The 27559-nt window shown below is 40.2% G+C and overlaps 1 protein-coding gene across 5 annotated transcripts; it reads left to right on the top strand.

The window, feature by feature from the left end:
- Positions 1-593: 593 nt before the first annotated feature.
- Positions 594-27289, top strand: LOC137933893 (F-box protein SKIP31-like). Of its 5 annotated transcripts, none has more exons than XM_068777987.1 (10): positions 594-904; positions 1068-1229; positions 1331-1404; positions 3649-3724; positions 4023-4133; positions 4229-4403; positions 4542-4657; positions 10315-10375; positions 26728-26794; positions 27204-27289. In XM_068777987.1, exons 1-9 carry the CDS (start codon positions 827-829, stop codon positions 26778-26780), a joined length of 906 nt encoding a protein of 301 aa, XP_068634088.1. In that variant the 5' UTR covers positions 594-826; the 3' UTR covers positions 26781-26794; positions 27204-27289. The 5 variants fall into 5 exon arrangements, with proteins under 5 accessions (XP_068634088.1, XP_068634086.1, XP_068634085.1 ...); XM_068777985.1 differs by lacking the exon at positions 27204-27289 and adding an exon at positions 23708-23899 and having other exon boundaries at positions 26728-26966; XM_068777984.1 differs by lacking the exon at positions 27204-27289 and adding an exon at positions 23708-23899 and having other exon boundaries at positions 26743-26966.
- The last annotated feature ends 270 nt before the right edge of the window (positions 27290-27559 follow it).

The raw sequence follows: 27559 nt of genomic DNA on the forward strand, positions 1-27559 counted from the left end.
TTTTTATTTACTCTATTGTATTAGTGATTTAATAGTGGTAATTAAAATATTATTAACTCAAACATTTGGTTTAATTAACTCATTTTTATAATTAATAAAATCAATAATTTCGAATTTCGAAGATGAAGACGAAGATAAAGATGAACTTGTCCACACTAACACCATCTTCGAACATGAACTTGTCTACACTAACAACCTATTTCAAAGATAAATATAATATAGATGCATAAGATGAAGATGAAGATGAAGAAAAAAATCAAATTTCTAGTTTGTTTACTAACACCTCTATAGAGTTATGCGCTGAATTTGAACAATTTTATAATCATATAAATCGAATAAAAAATCAGAGTTTCATGTACCGTCGAGTGAACATACGACTGAAGTGAGTCAGATTGGACATTGTTCAATTAGGGAAGTCCAAGTCTGAGCCGGACAGACCCAGTCCGATCTCTTCGGCTGATGAACCTTCTCTGCGGCTTTGCCCAATTGAATCGGATTTATGTTCGCCACGGCCGAGTCGACTCCGATTTTGAACCAATGTAAATAGAACTAACAACTATCCGCTGAGATTGAACAACCCGGCGAGAATCATTTGATGCGACGCACCCCTCGACAACTAGCAATCGCCTCTTTCGTCCGTACGAGTATGGTTTGGACTTGCTTATCCTCCTCTTGCTTCAGAGTTTGGATGTTCCCGGTGGATGTCATCGTTACGGCTGATGAGGGTGGAGCTCGAGGTGGCCAACGGCGGCAGGATTTGGAATCGCGGCGCTTGTGAGTGGACTTGAGTTGTATACACAATTTGCTTCTCCTCTGTACGTCAACCATGACTATTTCCGACGACGAAGATGATACCTTGGCTCACTTTCTCGAGTCAGAGATCCTTTCCGAGGCCTCGGACCAGGTACGCTTTTCCTTTGATCAGCCTGCTGGCTTTTCGCGTCCGGAACCCATTAATTGATTTTTCTAGAATTTTCATTAGTTATGCAATACGGAAATTGAATCCGGTGACCCGGATACTAAAAAATCGAGGAAAGGAAGTGGTAAAAACGCTCATGATATTGCAGGAATCCAAAATTACGAGGCCGTCGAAGAGGCCGCGCCTTGAAAAAGAAAGCACTTCTCTAGCTGCTTGCCATCGCAGACCCACGGCGCAGATCGAAACCGGAATTTTCAGCAAGATACCTCCAGAGCTCTTTCACCACATCTTCAAATTCCTATCTTCAGAGGTTCCAGCATTTTAACCATGTAACTGTAAAAATTGAAACTTTGTCCACATTGGAGATAATGGCAATTTTTCTTGTTAACTCAACCTCTGGTTTAATCACAGGATCTTATTTCGTGCTCACTCGTTTGCAAGTTCCTCAACTTTGCAGCATCTGATGAAAGTCTGTGGCGGCGTCTGTAAGTATCTCATGCTCCTGGTGAATTACATCAACTAATATCACTATTTCTTATTTCATCAGTAACTAAATGCATGTGACGTAATTATTTGATTTCACTGTGCCTGTAGCTGAAGGATTGATCGCTGCTTATTACACAGTTACCTAGCTGAAGGATTTGTTTGATAATGACAGTATCTCCAGCTTCATATGGTTTTCTTTTAATAATGTCAAAAAAAAATTCTGCTACAGAATGATTAGATTCCAAGTATTCGATACAGTTTTCTTTAGAATACATGACATGGTTTTAGTTGTGGGATTGAAACATGAGTTTTGTTTTTTTTCTTGACAAGTTTTTGCAATCGTGGATTTTCTATCATGAGCATGCCTAAGATCTTGTTATAATTAGGGGTGGCATCGAGTCGAGCCGAACCCGAACCTGCCTATGTTTGAGATGGGTTTGATTTGAATATTTCAAACTCGAGCTCGAGCTGAGCCTAACCTCGAGCCTAAAATTATAATCAAGCTCGAGTCCAATAATTTTAACTGAGTTCAAGCTCCAACTTCAGGATTTGGTTATAATTTAACTGAAATATATATAGTTGGAGCCTTGCATATATATTGGGAATTACTCTATTTAATAAGTTGAAGGGCCTCCATAAATCACAACAAAAGAAATACAACTCCCTTCTCATAGGGAAATCATTTTGACCAGATCTGTAAGTGATTAACATTAATCATTCACATCTCTATCATATGTAAAAAAAATCACAATTTCCCTTTTTTACAAAGATTCTTTTAAGTCAATTCCACCACAAAACAAACAGTTCACTCTTCTTTAAGACAATTTAAGAATTGATAAAGGTATTGTCCAAAGTCAATTCCACAAACAGTTCACACTGTTTTTGCGTGAACTCTAACTTCTGAAAGACAATTTAATTGATAGAGAAATGCTTACAGTTACAGGACATATCAGTTTTATGGGGTTAAGAATTACAACAAATTTGTCAGTCAATTACAGCGACTAACTGACCAACAGAAAATAAACTTATACCTGCTAAAATAAAATCTCCGACTTCTATTTAATAATCAAACACAAAAAAATCATTGAAATAACATACCTGCTAAAATAGAAGTCAAAATAACTTTCAATTATGTAAAAATCTCCGACGAGTTTACGAAATAAATAGAGTTCGAGCCAGATATGAGCCACAAGCCTTACTGTCCTTCTTCTAATTAGTGCTATTGTCCAAAACAAGCCTTTATTTTATCTGTCTTCATTGTTATATCATCTTCATCGAACATTAAAATCCACAGATGTCCATTTTGGGACCGTCAAACTGGCCAGAACCTTTGATCCAAGAGATTTTTAGAAGATGACCACCGCCTTGATCAATGGATTGTTTGGATAAAAAATGGCGGCCGCCCTCGTTCATCTATCCATAACCCATTAGTGGGTGGCTTTCATTTAAGAAGAAAAGTCAGTGATTTAGCTTGGGAAGAGAATAATGGTCTTATTCTTCTTTGCCAGAATTACTTTTCTGGTCTTCTGACTTTTTATCTTTCATTAGAAAGGAGAGATAATTATTCCAACCTTTTGTACCTTTGGATTGTGGATTTATTGACTCTCGTTCATGAATTCCAGCTCCTCTTCCTCTTTGGAACCTGAAACCTCACTTTCTTTTCTTACAATGTGGAGAATATGAATGTCGTTTTGATGATTGCTGTGGAAACGCAAGCAACGGAGTTGGAGTTGGGAATCAAGAGCACCATTAGCAGAAGGATGAAGATCAGAGAGGAAGAAATTGGAGAAAAACATTGAAGAAAAAGAAATGCAATCGATTTAAAAACCAAAACTTACCTAAACAAGCAGATTTCAGTCCGATTTTTCTCGCCAGCAGCAGCTGATTTTCCTCCAATCTTCCCGAGCCCGAAATCCCCATTTCCCTGATTCCCGAGCTCAGAGTTGCCGCTACCTGCTGCATATCTCCTGCATCGCTGATTTTTCTCGGGCCCTCGTTAAGTTAACGAGCCGGCTCGCGAGCTTCTGAATCGAACCACGGTTTGCTCGAGCTCAGCTTGTTAACTTAAACAAGCCCGAACTCTATCTCGAATTTAAGATCGAGATCAATCGAGCCGAACTGAGCCGAGTTCGAGCTGCTCGCGAACCGGCTCAGTTCGATGCCACCCCTAACTTACAGTTATCTTTCTCTTACTTGTCTGTTGTTACGCTAGAGATTTGACACTAACATTTAAATTTTTGCAGGTATTGTATGCGTTGGGGCTTATCATCTCTTGGTGGGAAGTTGAGAGCATGTGCTTGGAAGAAACTTTACATCCAGGTACTGTTATAGATTTATCCAGATTTGAATTCCTGTTTACAAAAAAAAAGTAAGCTCGCTTAATGTTTCCATGTATCTTTAGTTTTTTGTTTGTTTGTTATTTCTTTAAACATATGTATCTTAGTATGGGTCCTTTTTAATGCTTAAACCCTAGGGACGCTCTCTATTCCAGAGTCTCATCTTTTTAATCTTCCCAACCTGTTTGAGGTTAGGGTTCACAGAGAGGGCCAAAGAAAGACATTTCAGGTTTATGGACCTCCTTATATTCCTTTCTTCTAAGGGATAAATTTGTTTGCAGCGTGATGAAGAAGACATGGTTGAGTTTGTCAGGAATACACCACCTGAGTTCAAGGAGTATTACATCCAGATGCAAGTGGCCAAGCGAAGCCAAACACCTCTTCCTTCACAGGTAAGAGGTGACGTTCACGTGCCCTAGAGTTAAATGAAAACCCTCTACATATTGTCTCCTAACTCTTTTGATAATATTGGTGTTTGGGTGTGGAGGTGAACGGTGATCACTTAATTCTTGACAAAACAGTTGCTGATCAAGTGTCTATATGGAAAAGTAGTAGAGGCATGAGTGATGATGTGGCTGCGAACCATGTTTGCTCTGGGAAAACTTGTTCATACTCTCAAATAGGAGATGTATTTCTTTGTGAGAAGACTGGTCGTGTTCATGGCAAGTCACTGTACCACCCTGAGAAATTGAGATTGTTTTTCGCTGAAGCTGAGATCTAGCATATGTTTTTTGAGAACAGATCTAGCATATATTGAAGTTGAAATTTTTTATCTGATTCTCATTTTTCTCTTTTTACAGTCTGTGATGAAACATGTCGTGAGACAATCTTTGATACAGATGGGCTTTTGGTTTGTACTATTTCAGGGCACTGCTTTGATAGGTTGCTCTCTCCATGTGAGGAGGAGACAACTGCTGTGAGTCCACCTTTTCTTTACATCTTTCATTAATTTCTTGGCCCTGCCATTATTGTTGTCATAATCATCCATTGTTGTATCATATAAACAAACTTGTACAGCAGAGACCAATTTTAAGCAGCACTGGCCCAATCTCATATCAAGCCCTAGAGTCCGAAATTGCCTTTATTATCAGTATGCAGCTGTTAAGAAGCAACCAAAACGTATGGAGAGCTAAATATGATTTCCTAATATGCCATTGCACTTGGTGTAATTGCCTATGCACACTGTATTATCTTATAGAATAGCAAAGTGTTCTTGTGGGCGTGCTAGAATGTGGGGTCTGTAGGCTTCATTCTTAACAAACAGTTGATTTAAAAATAGAGCTTGTACAGATGTTAGTTACGCAACCTGCTGGAGAAGGCATGCCTGCATAAGTTAGGGATGGGATGGGTTATGCAATGGACAAAACTAAGCTCTTGGCACATGGCTAACTTGGCCTTATTTCATTATTTGGTTATGGCTAAGGCATGGGATGTTAGTCTACTTATGCCTTAGGCATGGGATGCTAGTTTACCCACTAAACTGTTTTGTTTGAATTGTCTGGATACTTCATCCATTGGGAGAAATAAATGCAATTTCATTGCTTCTGCAAGAATCTTAAGGATGGGCAATTTAAATAAGAAATCTCAGATTTTCTTTCTTCTTCTCTCCCTCTCCTTCTCCTCCTCCTTCCCTTCCCCTCCCTTTTTTGTGTGTGGAGATTTGGTTGTTACTGGCATGTCATGTGCTTGATGCTAGCAGTAGGGAGATCTCTTTGGGTATCCAAATTAGAGATCTCTCCTCCGACAGAATTTGGTGCGTGGGCGGTGTGTATGGTCTGACCAGGTATAGGGAGCGAAGCCTATTATGGGATGAGCTCAGTGCGCTTCAACAGAATTGGAATCTCTTATGGATATTTGCGGTGGATTTCAATGCGATTAGATACTGTCATGAGAAGAAACCTCCGTCAACCCGCATTTTTGCCTCAATGCAAGACTTCTTGGATTTCATTGGCGGATGTGGTTTGGATGAGATTCCTCTCTTTAGAAAGAACTACACTTGGACAAACTGCCAGCAACAACCTATTCTCTCAAAATTGGACCGTTTCTTGGCGTGTCGTGACTGGATACAGTTGTTTGGGAATGTTACTGGACGAGTTCTCAATAAGGTAGGGTCTGATCATTGGCCTATCATGTTGACCATTGTTTTTGAAAAATGGGGGCCCTCTCCTTTTCGTTTCGAAAATTCATGGTTGATGGAGGAAAATTTTGAAGCTCTTATCGATGGATGGTGGGATGAGGGTTCTAGCTTTGGTAGAAGGGAGTGGGCCTTCTCTCTAAAGCTGAGATTCATAAAAGGAAAAATAAATGAAGGTTCTAGCTTTGGTAGAAGGAGTGGGCCTTCTTGACATGCCTCTTTGGGTGTCGAGAAGGCCTCCCTTCTCTCTCAGATCGCGGCCTTGGACCTGATGGAGGAACAAAGTTACCTAACTTCTGATGAGTTTTCTTCCCGAGTTTCTCTAAATTCTAAACTCAATACTATCTTGCACCAAGAGAGGATCTGTTGGAAGCAAAGAGCCAGATTCAAATGGTTGAAGGATGGGGATGCAAACACTAAATTTTTTCATGTCGTTGCTTCGACAAAGAGGAGATCCAACCGAATTACCTCATTATGCATTAATAATGCAGTAACGTCGTGCCCGACCTCGATTACTAACGAGTTGATTAAGATTTTTACAGATCTATATTCGGAGGAGTGTCCCAATAGGCCGAAGTTTTAACACATAAACTTCTCTTGACTCTCTCCAGCAGCCGCTTCACTGATTGAGTCCCCTTTCTCTTCTGAAAAAATTGAGCGGGCAGTTTTGGGCATGGAAAGCGATAGGGCCCTTGGCCCTGATGGCTTCAATGGAGATTTTCTAAAAATATTTTAGTCTCGTCTCAAGGAAGATATTAGTGCAATGATTCATGGCTTCTTCAGGAATGACATCACCTTCCACAACATTGGTGCATCTTTTATCACGTTGGTTTCGAAGAAAGCAAGTGTTGAGAAACCAGAGGATTTTTGCCCAATCAGTCTTGTTACGAGTGCATATAAAATTATTGCAAGAATCTTGGCTTGTCATTTAAAAGTATTGCTTCCTATCGTCATCCACTGAGGGCAAGGAACTTTCCTTAAGGGGAGATTCCACAATGGCAGCCCACGAGCTTATGGATCACTTTTGACATAATCAAGATCCGAGAATCGCCCTTAAGCTTGATCTGGAAAAAGCTTTCGATAGAGTAAATTAGATCCTGCTTGATGAGATAATGGAAAAAATGGGTTTCAGAGAAAAATGGCGGTTTTGGATCAGAAGTTGTGTGGGCTTGGCATCCTATTCCCTCATCCTCAATGATTCGGTCTGTGGGTATTTCAAAGGAATTAGGGGGATCAAACAAGGCGACCCTCTCTCTCCGCTCTTATTCAATATAGTAGCAGAATTCCTCTCTGTTATGTTTTATTTCGCTGTTAATCTTGGATGACTCCCCCCTACTAGTCCCCAACAAGCTTTTAATATTGCTATACTTCAGTATGCGGATGCCACCATATTATTTGGAATCAGAAATATTGATGGAGCCAAAAAGATCGAAGCAGTTTTGGGCCTCTTTGAATTAGCGTCTGGGCAGAAAATTAATTGGGGGAAAACCTCCCTCATCGGATTCAATGTTGGCCCTGAGTTTCTTGCATGGATGGCGAATTTATTTGGTTGTTCAACTACTAGCCTTCCAAAAACGTACCTTGGCCTCCCCCTCTTCAATGGAATGCGGTGGTTGAAAAAATGGAGTCCCAATTAGCAACTTGGAAGGGGTGTCTCCTCAGCAAAGCTGGTAGGCTAATCCTCCTTAAGTCTTGTATTGTGGGCATCCCAAATTATGCTTTGTCCTTTATGGATAAGATGAAAAGAAGGTTTCTCTGGAGGGAATCAAGCGATACATTTAAATATCACCTGGTCAGATGGGATGAAGTATGTTTGCCAAAGAGATTGGGTGGACTGGGGATTCTAAAATCAAAAGAAATGAACCAATCATTGCTCTTTAAATAGTTATGGAAGTTCAACACTAATTCTTATAATCTATGGAAGGATATGGTTCGTGTCAAGCTGGGTTGGAACTCTCCATGGTGGATGTTTGGTGGAAATCGGAGAGGACTGTCCTCAATATGGAGATCATTGTACTCACTTCTCCAGAAATTTTCCTTAGCCAGTAGATTCTATGTTGGAAGCAGTAGATCGCTTAAATTTTGGGATGATTTGTGGACAGGGCAAGAGCCTATGCGGAATTCCTTCAGGAATCTATTCCTCCTTTCTACACAAAGGGAGATGTCAGTTGTCGATGTTTTTGAGAGGGGGAGGGGGGGTCTGAACCTGCACCCTCGAAGGGGCCTTTTAGACTCAAAAGCCTTGGAAGCGAGCAATTTATTGGACTCTTTGAATTCTGTCAGAATGAGACCTTTTGATGCGGATAGGCTTATTTGGTGGTCTGACAAAAGCGACACATTTTTAGTTTCATCTGCATACAACTACATTAATGGCTGAGATTCCACGCAAAGGGAGCATGATATCTACTTTTTATGGAGTCTTTGTGCACCTCCAAAGATAAAATTCTTCACGTGGAGCGTTTGTCAGAGTAAGATTCTCACGGAAGATGTGTTTAGTAGAAGGGGCCACCCATCTATCGACCCCCTCTGTACTTTTTGTAGCACTAAAGCTGAAACCGCCAGTCATATTCTTCTACAATGCTCCTTCTCATGGAATGTGTGGACCTCTGTTCTATGCAAGTTGGGGCTACAATTCTGTATATTAGCTGATCTGATATCCTTCAGCAAGTCGATCATTGGCTTTCCCCTTCCTGGTCTCGGAAAAGTGATGATCTCCGCCTGTGCCAGTTTCCTACTGTGGGGGCTTTGGAATGAACGCAACCAAAGGCGGTTTGATGCTAAAAGTGAATCAGAAGTAAGAGCAGCGGACTGGGTGTCGGGGCAAATATCCACTTGGCTTCTAACTAAGAAGTCTTTTTCCTCCTTCAAAGGAACCTCTATCTGTGATAACTGGAGTATTTTGGCAAGGATGCACTTTGGGATCAAGGTTCCAGCCATGCAGGAGTGGACCCCCTCGGAAGTTGGTTACCTAAAGTTGAATTTTGATGGCTCTTCTCTTGGCAATCCCGGGATCGCTGGTTTTGAGGGAGTTATTTTGGATCCATCTGGCAATCAATGTTTCTCTTATGCCGGCCCGTCAGGCATTTTTGATTCAACGTTGGCTGAGCTCTATGACCTCCTCAATGGGCTTCGCATTTTCAGAGACAATTGCAGTAGTCCCATTCACATTGAAGGGGACTCGAAGGTGGTCATTGGATGGTGCGAGCATGCTTCCCCTCCATCATGGCGCCATTGGGACATCTTTCGGGAGATTTTTTATATTACCTCACTACTCTTTTGTATTTGGTCTCACATTCCGAAATTTGCAAATTCGGCTGCAGATGTGCTAGCCAAGCAGGGAGCGTTCCTGCAATCTCTTGTTTGAGGGATCTGCTCCCTCTTCCTTTGTAATTTTCTCTGTTAATATAAATACATCTTTATAAAAAAAAAGCTTATGCTAGCAGTAAACCACTGGCAAAGAAAACTTGGGAGTGTTGTACTTTTATTTTTATTTTTGGAATGTTAAACTCATATACACAAGTGTTATTTGGGTGCAAGACCTCCCAACTGTCCCCTCTTCTTTCCCCTATCTGAGTTTCCTTTTTTACTTTTTTTTTTAAAATCACTTGTTTCATGTTATTAAGAAAGAGTGTTTTATAACAGGCGTTTTTTTTTTTTTTTTTTTTTTTTTTCCATGTTGCTACACTATTGGTATTTTTTCTTAATAAATTTTTTTATTTTAAAAAAGAAAATTTAATGGTGTAGCAAGTGTATTGAAAAACTTAAAAATTTTAGAGCCATATCTAAGAGAGTAGCTATGTCCAAATCCAGTAAAAAATTGACTAAGTTTGTTAATGACAGGCTTGATCATTCTGTCTAATATTTGAAGTCTGTTTAAAATGAGACACCAAGATCGGGACCTGGAGGTTCCTTTCCAAATATGCCCTGTTACCAGGGCTACCGGTGCTTGTGCAAAATTTGCTCTCTTATTCTCATTATTTAATCTTATAATGGGATTCATGTTGTAACATTGACAAAAAATTAATATTACTTGTCAACATGACATGTTGGCCTCCATTGTAGCTGGTGGAGCTAGTTTTCTGCCTCTCTTGTTCCATCATTTTTAGTTTTTTTTTTTGTTTTTGTTTTGTGGAACTTATTATTTCATTGTATGTTGATGGTTATAACTTTTGTATGTTTGGATATCTGCTGATGCATTTCATCCTTAAAAGAAGTGTCTTTATTTTGCATTATCTGGCAGTTTCAGTGTTATAGGTCATCACATCGTACCCTTTTAATGTTATTTTCCTAATATTAACACAATAAATCAATTTTGGAATTTGTAAAGAAATAAACCACCTGATTTGTGGCCCATTGGAAAATGCAGTTCAATTTTATTTTCTCTGCTGATTCTCCAACTTTGCGATATTATAACTAATGCTTGGATTTGTACCTTTTAGGATCAGCAACAAGCTGGTGTAACTGATGAAGCTGAGCCTTTCATGGGATCTGGCCGATTTGGTAAGGCCATACAGGACATTTATAACTTAGTATTTTATCTTTCAGAAAACACTTGATAGTAAAAGGAAAAGATATACCTACGAATGACATTTTATAGATCTTGTTTTGGAGTGCTATGCAGTTCCCCTGTTCTGTTCTGTTGAGGTGCCATAATATATGAACTGAAGTCAGTGGACAATTCTGAAAATTTGCTGAGATTAGTTGTATATGATTTTCATTTAAAAGTTATTTCAGGCCAGTAGTGAAAGTATGTGTGGTTTTCTTGAGAGCTTTATATTTTTTTCTTTTATTGCCATCTGTTAGAAAAGCTACTGAGGTATTTTGGTCTTTTCACTTCAGCAGATGTTTCTGAAGTCTACTTTATCTTGTTATACATGTTTAATAATGTCACTAGGCTAGTTTCATATAATTTGATTATGTAAATTGGGAGATATAAGGTTTTAAGTGTTTTTAAGTATGTAAAGGCATTTTTTGTACTTTAACTAGGCCTCACTTAAATAGAAGAGGGGATCAAGCACGACCCCCAACGTGACTCTTCTCAAGAAGTCTCTCTTCTCCTCTTCTTCCCTCTTTTCTTCTTCAATTTCTCTCTTTATATCCTTCTTTTTTTCAGTTTCACATGGTCTCAGTGCAGTGAATCCTTGTTGCTAGCCTCTATTCTGTGTTTTTCCTCCCCATTGAAGACTGTGTCACCTTAGATAGAGGTCCCTCAGGGTTTGTGCTCTACTGGTTTGACAAAAATCAAGTTTTCTTCTCGTTTTCTGCCAAAACCTTAGGGTTGTTGGCCACCACTGCATTTAAGTGCAGTTATTGATGAGATAGAGTCCTAAAAAGGCTTTTGATTTGGGAAGATTTCGGCTTACCTGGTTGTGGCCCAATACATCTCCTTGAAAGATGACATCAGCCCTAATTGTTACTGATTTGTGATTTCTGAGTGTATAATCACTCTCTATTGGTGAAAATTGTATCAATTTAGGGTTCAATGCAGATTGCATAAAACCCTAATTTTTTGTGAAGTGGGGCCCATCTACCTTGTGCACCTTTCTTGTTACCTAAAGTTATTTATGCTTCATTGTGGCTGTTTTGGGTACTCATGGCTGATTCCGGTGAGGTATATACTCCATCAAGGGAAGTTGGTAGTTCTGATGGAAAAGATACCGTTGTTATCCCTTCGGAAAACTTGAATGGGAAAAATTATCTTAGCCGGTCTAAGTTTGTACGAATGTATTTAAAGGCCAGGCGGAAGTCTAGATATATTAGAGATGATCTTCCTGTACCTATGAATGATGATTAGGAGGCAGAAGACTGCCAAGTTATGATATGGATTGTAAATAGTGTTGATTCCAAATTGAAGAATCAAATCATGAATTGTGAAATCTCAAAGGAGATGTGGGTGTCTCTAGAATCATTGTATGCATAAGAGAGTACATCTATCTTGAGTGTATGAATTATATTTAAATTTCTTTGCTCTCAAGATAGGTAACAGACCTGTTACAAAATATTACAGTGAATTTTTAGGGGTGTGGCAGGAGATATATGTCTATTATCCGTTTACTACGGACGAATGGTAGCAGAACCAGCTGTTGGTTGCTAAATTCCTTGATGGCCTAGGTTCTGAATTTGATGGAGTAAAGGCACGATTACTGGATTCAGATGACATGCCTACCCTGTCTACTACATTCAATAGAATCATGTGTGGTGAAACTAATGTGGTACCCAAAGGTGCTAAAGGGCTTAAAGTGGTGGATGGCCTCTGCACTTTATACGTCTAGTTTTACAGAATCTTTTAGAGGTTGTAACAGAGTCAGTAGAGGCAGAGGTAGAGATGGATTTGGTCGAGGTGATGGCAAATTTGAGAGAAAATGCAATCATTGTGGCAAGACAAATCATTTCTCAGATTAGTGTTGGATCAAGTTTGGTAAACCAGCGTCGGCAAACTCGATCATTCATGATAGCAGTGAAACACCTACCGAGATGGTAAGCATTTTTATACCAAGGTCATCTGACAAAATGCACCAACTATTACAACAAGAACGACTAGTGCAACATATGGCTTTGCTCTCAACTACTTCTTCTTCAACATCTCTGGCTCAAACTTCCTCTCCTACAACCAATCTGGCTAGTTCGAGTATATATGCTCTTCATGTGCGTCCATCGTCCACCTGGGTTCTTGACTCAGGAGCTATAACCCATATGTTAGGTATGTCATCTTTATTTTCAGATTTAAAAGAGTCATCTGATATTATGCATGTTATGGTAGTTGATGGTTCTGTTTCATCGGTTCAAGGAGTTGGTACAGTTGCCCCTATCATATCTCCTCAGTTTGTGTTATCCGTTACCAAGTTTCCTCTTAGTTTGTTGATAAAATCAATGACGCGAAAACCCCCCGACCCCCTTGGGGGTCCCTCGTCGTCCCCCTCCTTTCACGACCCTCGTCTCTGCCCCACCTCTTTGAGTGGGACAAGTCTCAAAAAGAGAAACGGGAACCACACAGCAGCTAAAGCGACACAGATCACTAGCAGAGGAATCCAATACGAAGCTACCAAAAGATGACCCAGGATGGCAAACTGTCATCAGCCACACATCGAGACGAAGAATTATGGAAGCGCCTTCATCTCCTTTCGGCGAGCAAAGGACATAAATGGAGAAACCGTTCAAGTCCTATCCCAATCTGGAGAATTTTTTTTTTCATCTCAATCCCTATCAGAGCAGCAGAAGCATTCAGCGTCATCCTGGACAAGGCCTTGGTCGGAAGGACGAGAAGAAGCTCCAAATGGTCTCTCTTCACCGGAGACCTGGAATTCCAAATACACGTGCAGTACCATGGAGGGAAACTCGAGTGTTCCATCATGCAGCGGCGAGGGAAAAAAATCATGGGTATGCTATTTCTCCCTCAAAGCCCCACCTCTGGTCTCACTAGTTCTTTAGAAAGCCCCCCCAGAAGCCAACATCACTACACTGTACCAGAAAAAGACGGACCCTCCACCTCCCACCTTCTCCCCTAGGAAAAAAATCGTGCCCCTACCTCCCACCATTTTCCCCCAGGAAAAAACCGCGATTCAACTCTTGCTCCCTACCCCACCATAGAACCCAGAGCCAAACTTCAAACTCCCACCCTCGCCCACATAAAAAATGACCGTCACGAGAGCTACATCTCACTGATTCTCCCAGATCAAGCCCTAAGTGAAGGAACCAAGCGCTTTTCGATGGCCGCAGTCATCTCAGTCCACCCTGATTATAACTCAGCTAAGCAGATCGGAGACTGGATTTGGAAAAATGCCAAAGCCCTCTGGCCAATGGACATCACTCACATCCAGGATAGACAATGACTCATTATCCTTAGATCACAAGATGCTCGAGATGCTCTGCAATGCCTTAGAAATGAAGCTGACTCCCCAATTTTGTGCATGGAAATTTGGGCCCCTGGCCTCACAATTACTGGCCACTGAGTGAATGCTTGTGGCTAGGGGTGGCATCGAGCCGAGCCGAGCCGAGCCGAGCCCGAACCTTCCTATGTTCTAGCCGAACTTGATTTAAATATTTTGAACTCGAGCTCGAGCTGAGCCCAACCTTGAGCCTAAAATTGTTATCGATTTCGAGCCCAATAATTTTAACCGAGTTTGAGCTCGACCTCGAGCCGAGTTCGAGCTTCAACATACATTTAAAACTTTTCAAAAAATACATGTCAAATAAATTATATATAAAAATATACATACATTTTACATAAAATTGGGCGTGATACCTACTTAAAATTGGGCATGACCTATATACATAATACCTACATAAAATTGTTTATACACTCTATAAACACTGCATAATATTATGAATAAACTCTATACAATAATCAAACACAAAAAAATTAAATAAAATATCAATATCAATTTACAATCACCCAAATAAAAACTATAAATCCATTATAAATTTATAAACTTTAGCTCTTTCTCTTCATACTTGAAAACAATATACTAAGTCCCTGCATGAGCAAAATCTCCACCTATGACAAAAAAATAAAACTTATTCTTGTCAGATAAAAAAATACTCTTCCACTAATAGTTACTTATTGTAGTTAAAAATATTAAAATTACCATGATGAAAAAAACATGAAAAATCATGTAACTGGTAGCATTATGTCCAACAAGATTTTAAAAAAGTAACTGGAGCAAGATTTAGATAACAGAAAATGATGAAAAATTAAGTAACTGGTAAGCTTTAAACCAATCTTCTAGTCTGTTGGAGCAAGACTTTTCTATTCGGATGGATGGTTTGCTTTATTGATTTCCTTCAGCAATGGGAAGTCGGGACGCCGAGCTTCACCAAAGTCTCAGCCCCAGTAGCAGCAATGGTAGAAATACAATGCATGGTGGAAACAATTTGAAAAAGGAGTTGTAATTATCACTTTTACTCTCTTATTCATCCTTAAGGCTACTCTTGATTATTAAAAGATTTTCTTATGTTTCTCCTCTTTAAAAGATTCTAAGGCATACACCATTTACCCCATGGTGTTCATCATCATATCAAGGGCACTCTTGTTTTTTACCATCCAAAGGACAAAATCTATCTTCGAAGAGGAGAAACAAAATGTGAAATCGTGAAGGTTCAAGTCCCCCTTTTTTTTATCAGTGGTTCAAAATTAGATATGTTTTTCACTTACTCTACTCTTTCACAAATGGATCCTGCCAGAAATGCATTCTGTTACAGTTGAGATCTATTGCCAATGGCCATTTCAATCGATTATAAACAATTTATCAAGCCATCTTTAAAAAAACAGAAATAGAACTCTGAAACCACCATTAAAACTAAAAAAACTGGCAATAATTCACAGAAAAAATAAGGGGTGGCCTGATCTGACCTGCGGGATGCGCCTGCCCAGAACAGCTTCCTGCTAGTTGAACTTGCCTAAAGCCAGAATGATTTCCTGCTGGCAAGTACCTCTAGCCGAGAGAGAGAAAGGGGAGAGAGGGTCAGATGAGCTTCCTTCTCTTCCGTAATGGCTTTATTCACCTTTGTGATTTGTTCCTTGCTGAGAAGACGAAGGACAAAGAGATTTGAGTAAGAAATAGTAGGAGACGAAGAACGAAGAGATTGTTCCTCTGTAATCCTTGGTTACAAAAAATCGATTGAAGACGAAGAACGAAGAGATTGAGGAAGAAATCGTATAAATAGAGGTAGAAATCAAATAAAAACGAAAACTAACCTAAAATGCGGATTGCATACCTCTTCTTTCTCTATTTACCGGCTGAGTGAACTTTTCATCGCCATCACTGATTTCCTTCTCATTTCCTTCCGATTTTGTGGCTGATTCCACGAATTTGAAACTGAAGATAGAAAGTTGACAATCGAAATCGAGCCCGAAGAGGAAGAGGCGAAATCGCTGAAGACAGAGAGCCAATTCCTAAAAATTGAAATTGCTCGTTAAGTAACGAGCCGGCTCGCGAGCCGTTGAACCGAACCGTGGTTTGTTTGAGCTCTGCTTGTTTACTTAAATGAGCCCAAACCTGTACTCGAACGTTCGAGTTCAGGTTTTATTGAGCCGAACCGAGCCGAGCTCGAGCTGCTCGCGAATCGGCTTGATTCGATGCCACCCCTCCCTGCTCATGGCATCCTCACGGATCTCTGATGTTGCCATACCTTAAAAAGTTCGAGTACAGGTTTTATTGAGCCGAACCGAGCCGAGCTCGAGCTGCTCGCGAATCGGCTTGATTCGATGCCACCCCTCCCTGCTCATGGCATCCCCACGGATCTCTGATGTTGCCATACCTTAGAAAGCTTGGCGAACATCTTCGGCGTGCTCACTTGGGCTGAAGAGAAACCGACGGACCTGCTCTGGGAAAGATTCTTCCTCGAGCCTAAATCCCCGGTAAGTGGTTCTCATCTCATTGAGCTTATTTTCAGAGACTTTTCTGCCTGGATCATCTTGGAGTTCGAGGAGATGATCGTTCTCCCCTCCATGAATCTCGGCTCGCAAGATCCTGTACTGAGTCCAACTCAACTCAGCTCAGTGCTGAGTCAAATCGGGACCGAGCCAACCCTGAGTTAAGGAAGGTGAGAGTCAACCCAACTCAACAACGCACGGTCTCCTCGAAACCTCCACAAGGTACCTTCCCAAAAATAAATTCGAAATTTGAAAAATCTGAACTCCAGAAAAATCTTCCCCCAAACGTCCCCTCATCACCTATCACCAAATCCAATATGAACCTGCCTTCCATCAGTCCGAATTTGTCAGATCCCTTGACTGAAACGCTTCGTCTTGCCTCGGGCAGAACACCTTCCTTTTGCCCGACACCTAGCTTTTCATTGATTTCTGCCCAAATTTCAAAGATTACTCATCATGATACCTCCCTCCTCGATATCTTTTCAAGCCCTTCATACCTGAAGCTTCGCGCCCGACAACTCACCCAGGCCATCTTCATGGCATGTGCCCCTGTTCTGCCCATCCCATCTCTATGTCAAAACATTCCTTCCTCCCATTCGTCTCCCCCACCACACATCGGCCAAAATCTCCCCGCTCCCGTCCTTCCGCTTCCAAAAACCAATCCCGGCATGACTGTCTCCCCGACTGACACGGGCCTACTCATCTCTCTTTGCCCGCCCCCTGGCATTTTGCCGACCCATACCCAAACCCCCAAAAATATCCACCTCGATACCCCCCACCTCGAGACTCTTTCTACCCCTTTCAACACTCAACATCCCATCCCGCCTAGCCCCACTCCACACGTCTCCTCTATGACACCTATCGCCTCTTTATTCGCCCCTTCCCAATCCGAAAACCCCTTTTGCTCCCATATGCCCCTTCCCCACTCATCTCTCCTTGCTCGCCGCCTTGGCCTTTCGCCAATCCATACCCAAACCCCGAAAAATATCCACCCTGATACCCCCCTATCTTGAGACTCTCTCTACCCCTTTCAGCACTCAACAACCCATCCTGCCCAGCCCCACTCCACACGTCTCCTCTATGACACCTATCGCCTCTTTATCTCCCCCTCCCCTAAATCCAAAAAAATCCTTTTGCTCCCCTATGCCCCTTCCCCACTCATCTCTCCTTGCCCGCCCCCTAGCCTTTCGCCGATCCATACCCAAACCCCAAAAAATATCCACCCGATACCCCCCACCTCGAGACTCTCTCTACCCTTTCAGGACTCAACAACCCATCCCGCCTAGCCCCCACTCCATACGTCTCCTCTATGACACCTATCGCATCTTTATCCACCCCTCCCCTAAATCCAAAAAACCCCTTTTGCTCCCATATGCCCCTTCCCCACCCATTTCTCCTTGCCCGCCCCTTGGCCTTTCGTCGACCCATACCCAACCCCGAAAAATATCCACCCCATGATTCCTCTATCCCCTTTGAACCCAAACACACACTCCATATTTACTCCAACCCCTTTGACAGATCTCAAACCTTCAACTCCCTCGCCTATCCCTCTCAATCTAGACCTTCCCCCCCCCCCCCCTCAAGCCGAGACTGAGATCCCCAAAAAACCTTCAACAAATCATCAATCCTTTCAACCCCTCCACCTCGAGCCTGTCGCCCTCTCGATCGGAACCCCAAAATGATGGTCTATCTATTTGTTCCCGAGGATCCTCAACCCCTCCCATAGAGCTTCCAAATCTTATAAAATGGCACAATACCCCCCGAACAACCCAACACCTTCTGACCGCAATCCATACCCCATCATCCTTTGCCCACCACCCTTGGCTTCAATGGATCCCAACTCTAGCAAACCTCTGGTGGACACCGATGGAGAGTCCTCCAATAGAGGCTCTGTCACCCCCTTTCTCTTTACCTACTCCCGAAGAACATAAAAAAAGAAAAAGCCCTCCTGCTCCTATCTCACTTACTCCAAAAGAAGAAACAAAAATAAGGAGAAGAACATCACCCCGAAACAATATTGCCCAACTCTAGACCCTCCCTCCACTCCCTCTCCCCCCCGACCCCATTGGCTAGGCAACTTCCCTATCATCTCCCCAGGGAGCAGGTCGCAAATATGCAACAACATATACTGACCTATTCGGATGGTGTCCCTCCACATCAGCTGGAGAAAATGTTGGAGCTAACTTGGGAGTTCTCCAAATACTATCAAGGCCTATTATGTTATTCAAAAGAGGATATTCTCAACATCATCATGGGATGATAGTTCTCTCTTGGAACGTTAGGGAAATCAGCTCGCACTCCAAGTGCGACATCATCAAAGCAGCTATTTTTGACTGTAAACCAAATATTGCGGGCATATATGGTCCATCTCAGTATGGTGACCGAGCCACATTCTGGAATGAGTTACTGATTCAATTTCAACAATGGGATTTACACCCCCCCCTCATTGGGCCACTTCAAGCTTAACTTCGATGGGAGCGCTATTGGTTGCCCTGGCCTTGCGGGATATGGAGGAGTTATCCATTATGCTAATGGTGATCTCTAGGGTGGCTTCGAACCGAGCCGGCTCGAGTTTGGTTCGATTCGGTATACGTGGATCTCGAGTTGAGTTCGAGATCTGGGATCGGCTCGTTTAAATTAATGAGCTGAGCTCGACTGAGTCAAGGTTCGGCTCGAAAGCTCGCGAGTCGACTCGTTAATTTAATGAGCGGCGTAGGATCGGGGGATTTGGGGGAGTCGGGACTGAGAGCTGGAGCGCAAGAGCTAGGGGGGGGAAAATTCTTCCTACCCTCGTCACCGCCAAGCCCCTCCCGTCCGCCAACGATAGCTATCCGCAGTTGCAGAGAGGGAGAATCTGTTGTTAAGCTAAGATGGTTTACCGCGACGATTCCAAAAGTTTGTTCGGGATGACCGATGGGCGACGGGGACAACGGGTGCAGCTCCTGAACACCATTTGGATTTCTCTGGCGCCCGAGAAGGCCAAAACTCCAACGTCGTCCCCAGTTGAGGAGGGGGAGAGCCAGATGAAGAAGATTTTGCTGACGGTCGAGACAGTGGCGTTTGTCGCGGTGGCCGGCGTTGGCCTTGTAGCTTTGGGCGCGCTGCTGATAATGGGAGCATCTGCTGAGGAGGATGAGGAGAAAATGATGAAGAGACTTGGCAAAATGGGTCATATATCCAGAAGGGAATTCGAAAATAACCCTCGTGGTTATTTCTGTGACCATCGCGAGAGGATGAAAGTTACCTATTCTTTGGGTCGACCACTCTTGTGTAACTCCTCCTGTGACTTTCAGTATAGCACAACTTGAAACTTCCACGTCCCTACTTGTACTTGATTTGGCGATAGACAGGGTCTATAGCTTCCGGCTTCAAAGTTTTATGTACAATTAGTTCTTTAATATTTTCGGGGGTGAGATGCAGAGTACAATACAGTCTCCACCAGGCAAAGTGGCTCAAAAAATTCACTTTTACTCACCCTCGACGCTGAGACTAAGTTAATTCAGTTGATTTTAATGAAAATACTTATATTATTTTATTAATAAAATATTTTATTTATTTATTATATTAATGTTTTTTAATATTATATTATATTATTAATTTAAAAGTGATCATTAATATATAATAAAAGTAAGAATTTGATTAAGTATATACACTAAATATTTTTTTTAAGTATTATATTTTTTATAATTAACTAAATTAATATCTTAATTTTCTTTGAAATTTATTGTATTAATTTAGACGAAACATCATTTAAAAAAAAAATTTAGATGAAACAAAAATCTATCTTATTTTATTAATAAAATACCCTATTTATTACTTGATATATTTATGACTTTTAAGAGTATTTTAAATATAAAAATTTAAGAGTGATAATTTATATATTGTCTTTGTTTAGGTATATTAGTTTTTAATTTAATTAATTTAATATTTTTATTTTTTTAAAATTAAAATATTTATCTTATTTTAAAAATTTTTAAAAATAAAATTAAATTATCTTAATAAAGTTAAATCTATCATAGTATTTTATTAATAAACTTATTCTCTACTTTCCATTAAATTTTTCATTGTGCACATTAAACTCTAACACAAGAAAGTAATGTATGCATAATTTTATATATAATTTATTTGACATATATTTTATATAGAGTATTAAATGTAGGTTAAGCTCGAACTCGATTAAAATTATTAGGCTCGAGCTCGAGTTCGAAATATTTAAATCAAGCTTGGCTCGAACATAGGAAGGTTCAAACTTAGTTGGATTCGATGCCACCCTTATTCCCAATTTTAAGTAGAGGTCATGTCCAATTATGTAGAGGATGCCTAATTTTATGTAAAACGTATGCCCAATTTTATGTAAAATATATGCATAATTTTATATACAATTTATTTGACATGTATTTTTTGAAAAGTTTTAAATGTATGTTGGAGCTCGAACTCAAGACATATTTTTTGAAAAGTTTTAAATGAATGTTGAAGACATATAGCTGGTGGATGGACGGGGGGAGGTTTTTTACCAACTTTCAAGTCTGCCATCAAATGCTACATCGGGTGCGGAAAAGAAACTCTGTTCTGGACGAATTGGTGGATAGGCTCAAGTTGTTTGAAGGATAGTCATCAACGTCTTTATCAATTATCAAGATCTCATAACACGATGGTTTCTGACCATTGGCAACCTTCGGGTGGCTGGAATCTACATCTATGGCGAGCATTGAATGATTCTGAAGCACTGGAAGCCACTAGCCTAGTCAAATTGCTCTTAGAAGTAACATTAAAAAGCTCTACTGATACACTCATCTAGACGCCGAACAAACAAGGTATGTTCTCCACTGCTTTTGCGTACCACCATATGATTTCATATCCGACTCCCCAAGCAGCACATCCTGCTGCCTTTGCATGGTCGCTACCTATTCCTCCTCGAGTTAAGTTCTTTATCTGGACGATATGCCGCAAGAAAATCTTAACCTCTGACGCTTTACAAAGACGTGGCACTAATGTTCCAAACCCAGAATGCCCGTTTTGTAATTCATCTCCTGAAACAGCGGATCACACGCTTCTGCACTGTGCATATGCTCATAAGATCTGGACCGAATTGATAGATAAAATCGGTATATCATACTGCCCATCTCAAGATTTACATAACACCATCCTAACTTTGGTTAGCTCTCGTCTCCCAAAATTGGGAAAAATTTTAATCTCTTGTCGTGTTGGACACATTGCATGGAATTTATGGAAAGAAAGAAATAATCAAAAATTCAATCAGAAAGCTCTCCCACGGAAAGTTCTTTGTGATTAGATTATCGGTCAAGTAACCTCTTGGGTTCTCCAACGCAAAGAATTCTACAACTTGAAAGGGACAAACATGCGAGGAAATTGGCGAAATGTTGTTGGTATGTCTGATCCGGCAAGAGCCATTGAAATGGTTGAATGGTCCAAGGGCATTTTAAACTAAATTTTGATGGAAGTGCTCTTGGATGTCCGGGACCGGCTGGTTTTGGCGGAGTTATTCACGATGAACAAGCCAATCTTATCTTCACATATGCGGGTTCAATTGGTGTATCTGACTCTACTAGCACGGAATTACATGGGCTGCACAACGGTCTGAAACTTTTTAAGCAAAAAAAGGAAGGTGCTCTTTTAGTTTAAGGAGATTCTCAAGTCATTATCAACTGGTGCACAAAGCTATCCAAACCTCCTTGACGTCATTGGGAGTTATTTGAGGAAATCTGTAAGTTAATTTCTGTTTTACATTGCACTTGGAAACATGTTCCAATATCAGCTAATCACTTAGCCGATGCTCAAGCTAAAAAAGGCGTTTCCCTCCAACACCTTGTTGTGGAGGAAATGTCTCTTTAGCTTTAAGGGTTGTAATCTTCTTTCTTCAGTAATACATTAACACTTACTTCTCAAAAAAATGTTGAAGCTCTCCTCGAACTTGGTTAAAATTATTGGGCTCGAGCTCGATAACAATTTTAGGCTCGAGCTCGAGTTCAAAATATTTAAATCAAGCTCGGCTCGAACATAGGCAAATTTGGGCTCTGCTCGGCTTGGCTCGGCTCGATGCCACCCCTAGTGATCTCCTTTTCTCTTTCGCAGGCCCTCTTGGTATCTTCGACTCCACAATAGCAAAACTTTCGGAATTGCTTAACGGAATTGAATTTTTTTCTAGCTGTCTCACGGGCCCACTCTGCATCGAAGGCGAATCAAAGGTCGTCATTAACAAGTGTGCGAATTCCATCAGACCTCCGTGGCGTTATTGGGACACGTACTCAAAAATTTGTAACTTAATTTCCCTTTTGAATTGTACTTGGAAGAGCATTCCTCGTTCTTCCAATCATTTGGCAGAAATTCAGGCTAAGACGGGCATTTCAGTCCAATACTTTGTTGTGGAGGTAGACCCTCTCTCCTAGGTTTGATTTGTACTTCTCTTCTTTTTAATAGTCTATACACACTTTTTCAAAAATAAAATAAAATCAATGAATTGTTCATTAACTTTTTATCCTACCCACTATATTTTTTAGGATGTAGTGACGAAGATGGTAATTGGTTCCCTGCGTGAGAAGGGTAGATTATATTACACTACATGTTTTACACTGTAGTCTCACCTGTACAGTGGCATTTACGGTTAGGTCATCTATATCCGATAAAATTGGTTCAACTTTTTCTTGCATTTCCTTCCAGTCTTTCATTTCAGTGTGAATCGTATTAGCTGGGCTAGCATCACCGAACAATATTTCTTGTATCTCATCACAGGAGCAATCAGTTGTTTGACATTGTTCATTCTGACGTTTGATGATCCTTGTCCTATGATTGGTTTATTTGGTTATATGTATTTCTTTTTGTTCATTGATGATTTCAATAGAGGTACTTGGGTGTATTTCCTTCAGAAATATGAGGTGTTTGATGTATTTTGAAACTCTTACAATGAAATAAAAAATCACTTTGCTACTTCTATTTGTGTGCTTTGTATTATTAATAGGCTGGAATTCATGAATCAAAAAATTGATATATTTTCTCATTGTCAATGAATTATTCATCTGTCATCTTGTGTGTTAACTCCTCAACAAAATTGAGTATCTGAACGTAAAAATCGTAATCTATTGGAAGTGACATGTATGATGTTATTTTGTATAAATATATGCAAGTTGTATTGGGATGATGTGGTCCTTGCTACATGTTTTCTCATCAACAGGATGCCTTCTTTTGTTCTTGGGGGTAAAATTCCCATACTGCCTTCTGTTCCATTATTCCCATTATCTCCACGTGTTTGGTTGCATTTGTTTTGGATATGTGTTTGGTCCAATTAGAGATAAATTGTCTCCTCGTGCAATTAGGCGTGTTTTTTGGGATATTCTCATGTACATAAGGGATACAAATGTTTTGTTCCTTCTACGAAGAAAACATTTGTATTTGCCTATCAAACATTTTTGAGGATACTCACTTCTTTGTATCCTCTATTATAGATGCGGTTCCTTCTTTCACTACGGGCACAAAGTTAGTTATTCCTGCACCTGTGGAGGATAATCCATGACCTTTGCCTAGTGTTATTGTTGAGAAACCATTGCAAGTATATCATCTGCAACGGGTGCCCTCACTTCAGGCTACAGTTACCTCTCACACCTGATCATGAAACCACTTCGTCCACATGTCCTGAGGTAAGTTTTTTACATCTTCCTATTACTCTTTGGAAAGAGTATTTGAAAAGGTATTTGTTTTTTTTTGGTTTTTGTTTTTAGGGAATGTGTGAATGTTTATTCAAAAATAAGAGGAGAGAGAACCTATTGTGATGGGCCATCCTCCACATCCGAGGTTTTGGAGGGATGAACCCCTTTTAGCATGATAGTCCACCAAGTGATTGGCGGATCTGGGTGTGTGCATCCATTTACAATTTAGGTAAGAAGATATATTACAAATTTCAAAAAACGTTTGCAGTGCCGCAAGGGGGGGGGGGGGGGTTCTTGTATTGGCTGTAGATGGGTGTATGCAGTGAAATATAAGGCTGATAGATCTATTGAGAGATTCAAAGCTAGATTGGTGGCCAAAGGCTACACACATACCTATGGAACTGATGTTTTTGATACTGTTTTTTAGTTGTCAGATTATCCTTTGTTCGGATTTTGGTTTCTATTGTTGTGATCTGGAAGTGGAAGTTTATTTGGAACAACCTCTGGGGTATGTTACTCAAGGGGAGATTAATAAAGTTTGCAGACTGAAGGAAACTATACATGGTTTCAAACACAAACGATGTGCGTGTTTTGAGAAATTCAGCCAAGTTATCATGTCCATTGGATTTTCCAAGAGTCACTGTGATCATTCACTTTTTATTCTGAAGCAACTATTTGTTGTTAGTATATATGAATGATATCATATTGTCTGGCAATGATGTGATAGGTATTGAGGAAGTAAGAACACATCTGGCAAAACATTTTCAGACTAAAGACCTTGGTTCGCTGAAATATTTTCTAGGGATTAAAGTGGCAAGAAACAAGGCAAGTCTTGTGCTGACACGGAGGAAGTATGTCACAAATATGTTGCAATAGTATAGAATATTGGGTGCCAAGCCGATTGAAACATGATCTTCATGATGATTAGTGTGTTGAACTTAGTGATAAGACAAAATAACACTGGCTAGTTGGCAAAGTCATAGATGCTATTGTTACTCGCTCGGGCATCTCTTTTGTTGTCAGTGTAGTTAGTCAATTCATGGAATGCCCTCGCAAAATCCATCTAAAAGCTGCATAAAGGATTTTGATATATTTGAAAGAGTCACCTCGAAAGGGTCTCTTCTTTAAGCCTCATAATAACTTGAAAATGGAAACTTTTTCAGATGTAGACTATGCGGGTTCCAAACTGGATAGAAAGTCTAGTACATGATATTGTGTGTTTCTAGGAGGAAACTTGATAGGCTAGAAAAGCAAGAACAAAATGTTGTAGTTTGATCCTGTGCTGAGGCTGAGTATAGAGAAATGACTCATATAGTCAGTGAATTAACGTGGGTAAGATCTATGGTACAAGAGTTGGATCTTTATCAAGATGAACCTATGACTACATATTGTGACAATCAGGTAATTAGATCCATTGCAGGGAGTCCAATTTTTCATGAGTGGACTAAACACATTGAGGTGAATTGTCATTTTACTCCAGAAGTTGTAATGGGGAAAGAAGTCGTCACCCGCGATGTTCGGTCTGGTGATCAAATTGGAAATATCTTTACTAAAACTTTGGGTAAACGCAATTTTGTAATATTCTACAACAACTTGGGCTTTATGGACATATATGCTCTAGCTTGAGGGGAAGTGTTAGAAAAGCTATTGAGGGCTATTTTGGTCTTTTCACATAATTATATGTTTCTGAAGTCTACATTATCTTTTTCTACATGTTTAATTATGTCACTAGGCTTAGTTCCATATAATTTGATTATGTACATTGGAAGATATAAGGTTTAAGTGTTTTTTTTAAGTATGTAAGGGCATTTTTGTGTTTGACTAAGCCTCAATAAATAGAAGAGGAGGTCGAGCACGACCTCAATGTGACTCTTCTCAAGAAGTTTCTCTTCTCCTCTTCTTTTTCCCGCTTTTCTTCTTCAATGTCTCTCTCTACATCCTCCTATTTTGCATATTCACACCATCTTTATGATTATATGTACCAGATGATACGGAATATTCAGGGTTTATTGTGGACAAACATGAGAACGAGCTACTTCTAAAGCTCCATGTTTTATTAACCGGATTATTTGATGCATTTTTTCCATTTCTTAAATGAAGTTACCTGTAGATTGTTTTTAGCTTCATCTGCATAGAGGGAAAGAAAACTGAGCGAAAAGGAGGATACTTGAGGAATAAGAGAAGAGGGAGCAGCCATTGGAATCATACTAGAGGGAAAGAAGGCTAGGGAAAAGCACAAGAAAGTGAAGAAAGAAGGGGGGGAGGGGCGTGCGGCGCGGGATAGTGAAATAAAATGCTGCAACAGAAAACCAGGAAAGTTTGCCTTCTCTAAATAAACAGTGGAAAAGTATGCAGAAAGACAGAAAGAGAGAAGAAAAGGAATAAAAAAAGGAGTGGATAAATAGGGTTCCCCATGGGAGGCAGAAGAGAGAAGAGGAAAAGAAGGAGAAACAGAAGATGAAGAATAAGGGGGCGACTGCTGCCATAAAAAAGGGGAACAATGAGAAGACAAAAACATAGGGGTATTTTGTTATGAATTGAGCAGTTAGCTCTATTGGCCGTATCTGTTGTTTCTGAATTTGAGGTTTAGTTTTTTTTTTTTTTGGAGGTCTCTTAGGAGTCATTCTGTGTCCAAGATTATGACAAATCTTCAAGGAATAGGCTTTTTTCTCCATCCTTTTTTCTTGAAGATTCTCGTTTTTCCATCCTTGTTTTTGGATTCGCCTCTAGACTTTGTTCATTGCTTTGAAGTCGAACCTTAGAACTTACTGAAGTTGATGTTTTTGTGTGTATTTTGGCGGCACGGGCTTACCTGTTAGGATATAACTGTGCAGACGAGAAAGAGCTTGAGAGGGCACTGAGGTTTTGCTGATCAGAGCGAGACAGGTTATCCCTTATGACATTGTAATGCTTCAAAGTTTACCCAATTGGTGACATTTATGTATGATGAATAAGAGTTTACCATTGTTTGCACGTTTATATCTTTTGTCGGCAAATTTGTAGAGCTTTTTTTATACATATATTTCTTACAAGTTTCTAGATTATTTCTTGTTGGTTTTCTTTATTTTTCAGTGACGTTTCGTATGTGTTCTTATCCAATTTTTTTAACTGTTCGTTTTTTACAATTTTTTCTCACCATGTTTACTGTTTGCATTTTTCATTTTGTTTCCAATTGCGATAAGCAGCAGAATTATATAAGGCTTACAAAATTGCTAAAAGTACTATATTATATTAAGATTTTTCTTCTTTGGAGCTTCAAATTAATGAGATTTATAATTAAATTGGGATGATTCAGAACTGCAAGATAGGATGAACGCAAATACGCAAGGAAAAGCTAAGAAGATGCGGATTAGATCGTTTCACTTTTCATTTTCACAAATTACGAGGGCTTCGTTGGAATTGGTGTTATTGACAAGAATTCGTAAGGCTGGTTGTTGTACTAGCCGGCTAATTCAGGCACAGGCTTGACGGAGGGCACTACTGTCCCAAAAGGTTCAAGGATGATTGATGATAAAGTCGACTTTATTTGGCAAAAATGTCTGTATTCGGTGTTAAAAGTTCGTAAGTCTCCGTTCTAAAACATCAAAAGCCATCTAATGACCGTGCATGTGTTCGATGAAGGCTTTGCGTTTAGGGTTGTAAAAAACATCA

The sequence above is a fragment of the Aristolochia californica genome, unplaced genomic scaffold, assembly GCF_029961685.1.
Source record: "Aristolochia californica isolate CCGP_79_NKW_82.1479 unplaced genomic scaffold, dmAriCali1.0.hap1 SCAF_6, whole genome shotgun sequence".
Classification (NCBI taxonomy): Eukaryota; Viridiplantae; Streptophyta; class Magnoliopsida; order Piperales; family Aristolochiaceae; genus Aristolochia; species Aristolochia californica.

Excerpts from the sequence above, each read along its gene's own strand:
- LOC137933893 (XM_068777985.1), top strand. The coding sequence starts at position 827 with ATGACTATTTCCGACGACGAAGATGATACCTTGGCTCACTTTCTCGAG. Across the intron at positions 1,230-1,330 it reads TCAAATTCCTATCTTCAGAG|GATCTTATTTCGTGCTCACT; the intron begins GTTCCAGCATTT and ends GTTTAATCACAG. Across the intron at positions 10,376-23,707 it reads CATGGGATCTGGCCGATTTG|ATGCGGTTCCTTCTTTCACT; the intron begins GTAAGGCCATAC and ends CCTCTATTATAG.